At 33.7% G+C, this 10,524-nt stretch overlaps 1 protein-coding gene and 1 long non-coding RNA gene across 2 annotated transcripts in view; one reads left to right on the top strand and one right to left on the bottom strand.

Moving 5' to 3' along the window:
• Positions 1 to 2,898, top strand: part of LOC128248132 (uncharacterized) — a 27,123-nt gene extending 24,225 nt beyond the window's left edge. Inside the window, exons 2-3 of the long non-coding RNA XR_008264408.1 lie at positions 461 to 628; positions 2,541 to 2,898. This is a non-coding gene — a long non-coding RNA (uncharacterized LOC128248132). The remainder of the gene's footprint in view (positions 1 to 460; positions 629 to 2,540) is intronic.
• LOC106868882 (b(0,+)-type amino acid transporter 1) overlaps positions 1 to 10,524 on the bottom strand; it is a 161,028-nt gene that overhangs the window by 20,271 nt on the left and 130,233 nt on the right. Inside the window, exon 6 of the mRNA XM_052968702.1 lies at positions 10,161 to 10,205. Within this exon, the coding sequence (XP_052824662.1) occupies positions 10,161 to 10,205 (45 nt within the window). The remainder of the gene's footprint in view (positions 1 to 10,160; positions 10,206 to 10,524) is intronic.

The raw sequence follows: 10,524 nt of genomic DNA, 5'->3' as shown, positions 1-10,524 counted from the left end.
CACACACACACACACACACACACACACACACACACACACACACGCACACACACAAATATACACATATATACAACAGTCTTGTTTCCGTTTCGTGTACAAAATCGACTCACAAGGCTTTGGTCGACCAGAGGCTATAGTTTATATACATATATATGTAAAATGTTGAAGAGGAACACACGAGTAGATTTATATATATGGAAAAAAGACAAAGTAGAAAATGCTAAAATACTTTTATAAAGAACATTACAAAACCGGTTTCGATCCTTGAGATCTTTTCAACAGTAAATATGAATAATGTGTATGTACATGCACGTGCATATGTATATACAAATATATATGAGTGAGTGAGTGTATGTGTGTATATGTGCATATATTTTCTCTTCCTGTTTTCATTTTGACCTATCTCCTCATTCTAATCATACACATTTCTTCCCCTTCTATCCACAAACACTACCAATAGATTATCAAATTTTCATTAACACCACAAGACCCTTTCGAATGAACAATGCAGAATCCACGGCTCCATACTTTGAAATGACTAAACATGAACTACTATTGGAACTTATGTACCATGTGCAGGAAACTCTTTTACCACTTCTATACACCACTTTCCTCGAATAATGGAACTGTAACTATAATATCTTTATATACTTTATATTTTATTTCTACTTTCATTCTCTTATTTCCTTCTATATTCCTATCTTCTCCTTTTCCACAATAATTCCATATTTCGAACTCAAATATATACTTCTATTTAAACATCCCACATCGTCTCTGATGAAGGAATTTCCATGATATACCAGAAACAGAAACAGCTGTAAGACTATAACTTTATCTTATTCCTTATAAATGCCCTGAAAACCCCTCACAGCCTGAGCTTTGTTATCTCATTTTGTTTAATATATATATGCATGCTAATACAAGACTCACATGAGACTCCTCACTCGTATCATTATATATATGAATTAAGTTATAAACTCAAATTAGGCAAACATACCCATGCATTTATAAATTCGACTTAAAATGCGTATACATATATTAATATATATCGACACATATGAATATTTAAAAAAATATTCATAAAATAATATATATATATATATATATATATATATATATATAGAAAATTAGAGATTTTGCAAAGACTTTGTTTCATGGACGTTGGCAAGGATTGTATATGAAAAATAAAAGTAAGATATCAGAAGTTATATTGTGATAGTGTTGTCAACTTAGATATTTTGTAGTTCCTAAATTTTGTTTGCTTCTTCCAGCAAACTAAATAACGCGAATACACCTCTTAATATACTCTTTTTCGAACACGGAAAGCATGCTGAATTTTTGACAGCCTCAAAAGAAAAACAAACAGGATGATGAAATATGACGCACGAGATTTTATGCCTGTAAAATGTAAGTTAACAGATAAAGATTATATTCTAGTTTCTAAAGAAGCACAAGGTCAAACATATTTTTGTTGCTGAGGATATAGTCTTGACTGTTGCTACTTTATCACTCCAAGAAAAGGTAAAGTCAACCACGGTGGGTCAAATATTATATATTGAAAACTATGAACCGAGAATCACGTGCACTGACCTGGTACTGATCGTGTAGCCAGTTATAACATTGGAAATATTTCTTTGAAACAAAACGCGGGAACCACTGAGATAAATCACCGAGTATATACATGCACTCACATGTACACACACAACACATAAATATGAAAACACACACGTACACACACATACACAGACACACACACGCGCATTCCCCCCTCCCACATATGAATGTTTGTATGTTGCTGCACCTTGGGTGAATGTCTTCTGACCTCGACAACATCCAGTGAACAGATATGAATTAACGGTTCTTCAACCGGGAAATTGTCATCAATTCTGTAAGTGGGTTTATTGCAATGAAAAGCTTTTAACAAAAGCATTAAAATCATTGAAGCCTCTTTGAGCATCTAAAACATCAAATTGTAAATCACTACTAGTTAACATTTGAACAGTCAAGTGGTAAAATTAATCACCATGCAGCTATTTCAAACGCCCAGTAATGTTAGTTGCTGGTAAATAGATATTTGCCGGCAATTCCTGGTGTGACAGTGACTACAAATGTCAAATAACTAGATAAATAAAATGACTAAATCAATAAATAAATGACTAAATAAAAGATAATATTTACAAAGATTTGTTGTAAAATTGTGTATTGTATTGTCTATCATCCTCTTCCTCTATCTACCTATTTCTTCACACTGCCTATCTCTTACCCTTTTCTCCTTCACACTGCCTATCTCTTACTCTTTTCTCTCACGCGCTGCTGACAGTAATATCACTAGACATAAATGTCGCTAAAATTGCTGTATTTGATTGCAGTTTTACAGCCGTTAAAGGAAAGAAGTAGGTCTATAAACTAAATAGTACTTCATACTTTATAAGTGACGTTAAATAATTTGTACGATTGTATGTTGATATACAGGGAGTCCTAAAACATTATATATACTTTAGCAACTGACAACTCATTTAATTTTCTTCTCTTATTTTAAGATTTAACCCATTAGAATTGATGAAGCGTTTAACACAGGAAATATAGCCTGAAGTACTACTGGAAGTTAGAAAACGCTGTCAAAGAGCAGAGACAGTTTAGAAGGGAGTTGCAATCACAGCCATCCAGCCGACTTACTATCACTGGAATTAGAGATAAGTTTGAAGTTGATGGAACTATTGAGAATGTTCACAGGAATCGTTCTAGAAGACTGCGATATCGATAAACCCCACAAAGCAAGAAATAACAGCTATTAAACGAGTATGTGCACAAATTCCGAACGAAATGTTTCTTGGTGTTTGTGATTCCATTACTTTACGTTATCAGTAGTGCATTCACCAGACTGGTTTTCAGTTTGAAAACGCGTTCATAAATAAAATTTTGTGTTTATAAATTCTATTACATTATGAAAATCATATGCATTTTAATAAACACAGCCTTTAACTTTATAATAATTCAATGTATATATTTTTTGGCACGCTCTACATATGTATTTGCGTGTATGAGTGCGAATGTGCCTGGGTGTGTATATGTGTGTGCTTATGTATGTCATTATTCAGTTTCATTTCAAGATTCCATACCAAAAAAGAAAGAGCCGACTTTAAACCTAGATCCAAGGCTCTTTCATTAGAATTTTAACATCAACAACATGGTATGTATGTATGTATGTATGTATGTATGTATGCATGCATGCATGTATGCATGCATGTATGTATGTATGTATGTATGCCATTATTCACTTTATTTCAAGATTTCTTGCCAATAGAGAAAGAACCGGTTTCTAACCTAGATCGAAGGTTCCTTCATTGGAATTTCAGCATCAACAACAGGATATGTATGTATGTACGTACGTACGTATGTATGTATGTATGTATGTATGTATGTATGTATGTATGTATGTATGTATGTATGTATGTGCAGATTTGTATGTTTTATGCATGTTTTCTCATGCATATAATTACATACTTAGACATGCTCATATATATTTAAATGATAAACTTCTAGAAAGTTTTACAGATTTTTGCAGTTTCAGTGAGGATTGGATTGGTAGTCTTCGAATTAGTTTTCTCCTTTCTGGTTTTGAGAAGCTTAATTTCTCAAGATTGGTATTTAGGCAGTGTGTTACATATCCCACTACGATCGTGAATAAAAGACTTCCTCAGTTAATTCATCTGAAGATTAACCAGTTATTTAACAAGGTTGATAGTTGTGACTCCAAAATTGGAGATAGTATTCATCGTATTTTCGATAAATAGTCTCCCACGCCAAATAAGTAACTTGTCGCTATGTATGTATGTATGTATGTATGTATGTATGTATGTATGTATGTATGTATGTATGTATGCATGTATATATATGTGCAGATTTGTATGTTTTTATGTATGTCTTTTCAAGCGTTTACTTGTATATCTAGAAATGCTCATATATACTTAAATGATAGACTTCTGGAATGTATGTATGTATGTATGTATGTATGTATGTATGTATGTATGTATGTATGCGAGTGTGTAAGTACGTGTTTTTGTATAATATGTGTGTATATGTGTGCTCTACGTGTGTATATACATACAGAAAGGTAGATCGGTATATTCTTAGACAAAAAAAAAAATTATCCAAACAATTTTTTTTTCAATCCATATACACAAACGTGTTTTACAGTCTCGTTTATAAGTTTTATAAAAATAAATGAAATTCAAAAGTTGTGTACCAACATCCCAAACAAAGAGAAGAGGTTATATTTCTGCATCTAGAAAATGAAAGATAAATTTGTATTGAATTGTTCTATGTAATAAAAAGAATTGGAGAAATTACTGAAATAATATATGGCGTAGTGGTTAAGAGCGCGTAGTGGTTAAGAGCGCGGGCTACTAACTCCGAGTTCGATTCACGGCAGCGACCTGATTAATAATAGTAATAATAATAATAATATAATAATAGTAACATCGTTAGGAATGAGAACCCAGGTTCGAAATTTTCCCAAGACACCTGACGAAGGCTGGAGGGTATATCAGCCGAAACGTTGTGTTAACAACAAAAAAGATGAGGACAAATATCCGTCAAATGTAAATAATGAGGTGTTTCAAGGTAGATAATTTGTGAACTACGTAAACTGAAAATCTGTCTGTCTATATGTTTGTATGTGTGAATCCCTAAAATGCGGGAAGTAATCAATCGAGTTCATTCAAAATTTATACATGCATTACTTAGCGTCCATGAAGTGTCATGGGCAAAAACAAAAAAAAAAATTCTACTTAACGCGGGCCCGGAGCAATCTTTTAGGTTGCTTCGGTAGTACATGTCAAAAGATAATATTGTTTCACTTTTATTGTTTCACTTTTAATTCTAATGTGGTAACACTAAGATCATCTTATTTCTATTGTATTTGAAATAAATGAATAATTTATACCCTAATGTGAACAACATTACGCATCGGCAACTTTCCATCTTTACGGCCACAACAGCGGAATGGTGTGTCAGTATATGTAAGTTGACTGACATAACGAACGGCTGGAAATGAAAGTCTTGACAAAAACAATGTGGTGGCAGGGCCAAGGTATATAAAAATACACATTTACCGTTCAATTACCAGTTAATGTGGAGGCGCAATGGCCCAGTGGTTAGAGCAGCGGACTCGCAGTCATAGGCTCGCGGTTTCGATTCCCAGACCGGGCGTTGTGAGTGTTTATTGAGCGAAAAACAGCTAAAGCTTCACGAGGCTCCAGCAGGGGATGGTGGCGAACCCTGCTGTACTCTTCCACCACAACTTTCTCTCACTCTTACTTTCTGTTTCTGTTGTGCCTGTAATTCAAAGGGTCAGCCTTGTCACACTGTGTCACGCTGAATATCCCCGAGAACTACGTTAAGGGTACACGTGTCTGGAGTGCTCAACCACTTGCACGTTAATTTCACGAGCAGGCTGTTCCGTTGATCGGATCAACTGGAACCCTCGAAGTCGTAAGCGACGGAGTGAAGAGAGATTATTTTACCAGTTAATAATTATCGCAGCAGTTGCAAGGTTGCAAAGTATTTACAGTTATATATTAACCCTTAAATTAACATTTAACACATGTGCTTAGTATAACATATATTATGAAATTTATCTATAATAATTATTGTGGCATTTACCGTTAAATTAGCAATTCGGATATGTGCTTCTATTTGGCTAATTTGCTTATATTTGGTTAATTTACACTGCATACAAAAATAAAGACATACAACTGCTTACAAAAATATAGATTAATCTATATATATATGTGAATGTGTGCGCGTGCGTTTTACTTTTCTTGGTTAATCAAGGGCTGTTCTTGGTTAACCAAAGGCTGTTCCAGTTTAGAAATGTCGTTCCGGGATACTTGCTGGTTTAAAATTCTTTCTCTCTCTCTTGTTTTACTAAACCTAATAAAATTGAATTTTATGATGATTGTTATCCTGACCTTTGTTCGGAGAAGGAGTAATGCGTTAGCACCAATGAATATGAGTTAGTAGCACGCAATGAAACTTATGTAGCAGGAACCCGATCGTAATTTGGAGCTAATGCCTTCTGCCTCGTTCACATGCAAAACCACAAAGAAAAAAACTCATATGAAAAAAAAAAAAAAACAATTGGTAACAGGAAGTCTTCTTAGACAGAGAAAACCAATGGGCTTCTCAGAATTCTGACCTATTCCCATATTGTTAACCCAATATTAGTCCAAGGATGACAAGTTCCCGTGAAAGAAAGAGAGAGATTGATGAGCTAAGGAAATTCAACTTATCTTTCATATTATTTCTTAAAACTGCTAGATCTCGCATAAGACACCGCTGACAGCAGTCCTGAGTAATATTCTTGGAAATAAATATAAGGTTTCAAGTCAGTGAATTTATAAGGAATTATTTTTTAAAAAGCGAAGGACACTGCTGAGGAGTGATGAAATAATTCTTTGAAAATGATTTTGACGAAATGTATTTGTGGTTTGTACATAGCTCAACAATTTCAACAAATTGACTCTAGTCATAGAAAAAGACAATACTAACGCACCAGGTATCAAACTAAAAATGCACAACCTCACTATAAATATAGAAACTTGTAAAATAAGTGTGAATCTTTATTTTAAGAAAGGCCTTGCTGAGAAAATCTGAGTCGTTGAGAAAAATGAAAGAATTTAACTCTTTATGAAAGATGTCTTATAACTAGCTCTATGGAAAGAGAACACTGATCTGGTGGAAGTTTTTGCATGGTTAAAGTCTGTAAATATAGGATCAACCAAAAGACTGGAAAGCAAGCAGTAAATATTTATTATTTTATGAGGTTATTATTGCAAAAAGAAATTTGGGTACTACAAAACTTAATACGTGATAAAAAGGGACTAAATATTTTGGTTCATCAGAAAGAAAAATAGAGACACATTTCTAATTTCTAATAATTTACTAACTTCCCAGATTACTAAGTAGAAGTTAGTCCGTATTTCTGATTCACCTGCATCAGTTGAACGGCTGTTTTCTATAATAGATTATGAGCGGTCAGAAGAAAGAATCAGTACCGATAAGCTATAACCGGCGGCTTTTTGATGACTAGAATAAACATCCTACTATGTTGTTCAGCTTTTTGACAAAATTAATTTGACGAAGAATTGTTTTTAATAGAGTAGCATTAAGTTTAAAATATGAAATTGCTGGTGAGAGAACAAAATATTACTTGACATTAAAACGTATTTAGTTTAATTTATTTAAAAATACTATTGTACATACTTGAGCTTTCGTGTAAAGAATAGCTACTTTTAAACAACTTCTGTTTCTGTCCCTATATCGTCTTATCGCTTGACCTGATTCACATCCTTATAAGGGTAAAAAAAAAAAGAACAGCAAGAACAAATTGAATATCTCATGTAGCACTTCAGCACTTGCTAGTAACCTCCGTCATGTAAGAAAAGATGCAGCTATATTAGTGTATATGCAGTAAAAATATACTTAAACTCTGGATTGATTAGTAAAGGAGTCCCACTCTCCTTCAATACTCACCACCAATAAGGTCGTTATCCATCCATCCACCCATCCAAGCTCGCACGCACGCACACGCCCATAATATATACATACATACATACATACATACATATGGGGCCCTGGGATATGTAACACACTGCCTAAATACCAATCTTGAGAAATTAAGCTTCTCAAAACTAGAAAGGGGAAAGCTAATTCGAAGACTACAGATCCAATCTATCACTGGAATATAAAAATCTGTAAAATTTTCCACAAGTTTATCATTTAAATATATATGAGCGTGTCTAGATATACAACTATATGCATAAGAATACATATATAAAACATACAAACCTGTACGTACATACATACATACATACATACATACATACATACATACATACATACATACGTACGTACGTACGTACGTGCGTACGTACATACATACATACATACATACATACATACATACATACACACATACATACATACAAACAAAAATATCCTGTTGTTGATGTTGAAATTCCAATGAAGGAGCCTTGGGTCTAGGTTAGAAACCGGTTCTTTCTCTATTGGCAAGAAATCTTGAAATAAACTGAATAATAACATACACATATATATATATTTGAATGTAGACATGCGCAAACACATATAATTAGAGGAAAGGTTAAGTTCTATGCTCGTTCTATTTCAAGTCAGAACAGAAGAAAAGTCTAATTACTCTCAAACACACACACATATGCATTCCCATACTTATTCCCAGGTTGTAGCAATTCTTGTTACAAAATTTTGCATTTACAGAAATTGTATAATGTTTGGCCATTTATCTCAAAATACAACCTCGTGAAGAACTATGGGTAATTAAGATAAAATTTACAACCAAAACGGTTGTTATATATATACATAAAATTTATATGTGCATAAAAATTATATTTACAAATGTTATAAAATTGGTGAGAGATCTGAATGCACCTGGTCGCTTGTCTCATTAATTTCTCTCTCAATTCTTTGTACATTTTAAATGTTCACGGTCTACTAATTCAATTCTTGCAATTTTTTTTTATTTCTTTTCAACAAACTTTCTTATTCTTCATTGTATTTAACAATTCTGTTAACACCTGCCCACATTACATGCTTATTTATTTTTTCCTGCTCTCAACAATCTGGTTGATCATATATTCCAGTGATCTCAATATTCTTGCCAACACTTCTCTTTTCCCAGTTCCCTCTGATCTCCACACTCCACCATGTTTGTACATGCCTCAGTTCAAACGATCTGGGTCTTCCTACTGACTTTAACCATACTGTACTTTCTTCTACACAGGACAGTTCACATACTTCGACATCATTCCTCCACTTCTTTATTTTATCATTTCTGTATTTGTATCCGTGGTGATAAAACTATTACTCATTTTACTAATGTTGACCATCACTGCTCACTGTTATTTGGTGTAAGTTTCTTGCCTATCACCGTTTTGCTTCATTTCTTTACAAATACGTACAGAGTAGATGTGCAAAGATGAGCCATAAACGTTGGACGTTAAAGAAAAAATTGATACAGAGGTAAAACTCAGCTAGATTGTTAAAATGTTAAAGAATCCAACATTTATAGTGAGGACAATTCTTGTGTGCAATAAACACAAGATTAAGTCAACCGCTCAATCAAAATACTTTTTTTAATGCCTGGACATTGATTTTTATAGATATGAAATGATTTTAGAAATGGAACGACTTTTGAATGCGGGTGTCATCTGGAGGATGACACTTAAAGCCCAGTCTTTATCTTCTACTGATGAAAATGAACTAATGTAGTTGCGAGTTGACATAAACACTTCTCGGTTCTCACACGCTTTATTTAGTGAGACGTCGATGTAGCATCCAGAAGTAGAAAGGCCTGAGCCAGCATTAGGTTGGTTCTCTTTTTCAGCTCAGTAGACTGAAGTAGCGTGAAATGATGTGTATTGTTTAAAGGCACAAAGCACCGCCCAGTCCACTAATCAAACCCACGGCCCTGTGATCATCAGCCAACACCTTACCCTATAGACGACTTACTTGGCTGGACATATACCGATAATCACAACGGGTAATGAAACAAAAGCTAGCTTATTTTAATAAATTGTGAATGAAGGAGGGTGCAACTTCGGACATAAGCTTTCTGTTTACTAAAAGTTATTTTGAAGTATTTAAAAGTCACACCGATTCACGTAGCATTAAAATGACTGGTGAGATTGTCAATGCAAATAGGCAGTCTGCTTCTAATTTTCGTGAGCAGTTGAAGAAAATGATTTCTGAAGGAGGTTACCCATCAGAACAAGTGTATAATGTTGATCTAACTGGACTTTTCTGGTATTGCATGCTTATAAACACCAGGATTTAAAGCTTCCAATACTTTCTAGACAATTTTTGTGGGAAGAAACGCTGTTGATGATATGAAATTCAAGCATATATACTTGCGTATCAATCCGAAAATCTAAGATATTAACGGAACAGAATGTTCAGTACACCATATATTGAGTTTTCCTTACTCAAAAGTGCATATGTATATACGAAGAAGGACTCTGTCCGAAACGTTCGATTTTTCACTCTCCGCGGAAAATTCATTCTACTCCTTTTTATGATTTTACTAAACAAACGCACACACATGAAATGAATTTTATACAAACCTATAAGGATTCTTCAATTCTTCGGTAACAAAGTTCAAGTTATTCCTGTGAATTATAAAAACCATAGTTAATTGACAATACACCTTCTTCATGCATTGATTTATTTAATATTTGTATGCAAGACTTTGTGTCATATACTCTTAATGGAAATATGGAATTAACTAATAATTTTCTTATTCCTATCTCAGGAAATTGAAATGTCATTGAAAAGCTTGGTATTATGTATACATCTTACAAATTTATCATTTGGAGTTAGAATATTCACATGGTATATATTATCTTTTAAAACAGTTTTTTTTTTAATGGTCTTTGTTTTTGCAACCATCGGTCTGTAGTTCAGAAGCTCGCTTCGCAATCACGTATA

Source organism: Octopus bimaculoides, chromosome 6, assembly GCF_001194135.2.
Source record: "Octopus bimaculoides isolate UCB-OBI-ISO-001 chromosome 6, ASM119413v2, whole genome shotgun sequence".
Taxonomy (NCBI): Eukaryota; Metazoa; Mollusca; class Cephalopoda; order Octopoda; family Octopodidae; genus Octopus; species Octopus bimaculoides.
Note: the sequence above shows the minus strand (reverse complement) of the source record. Positions and strands in the feature narration are given on the sequence as shown.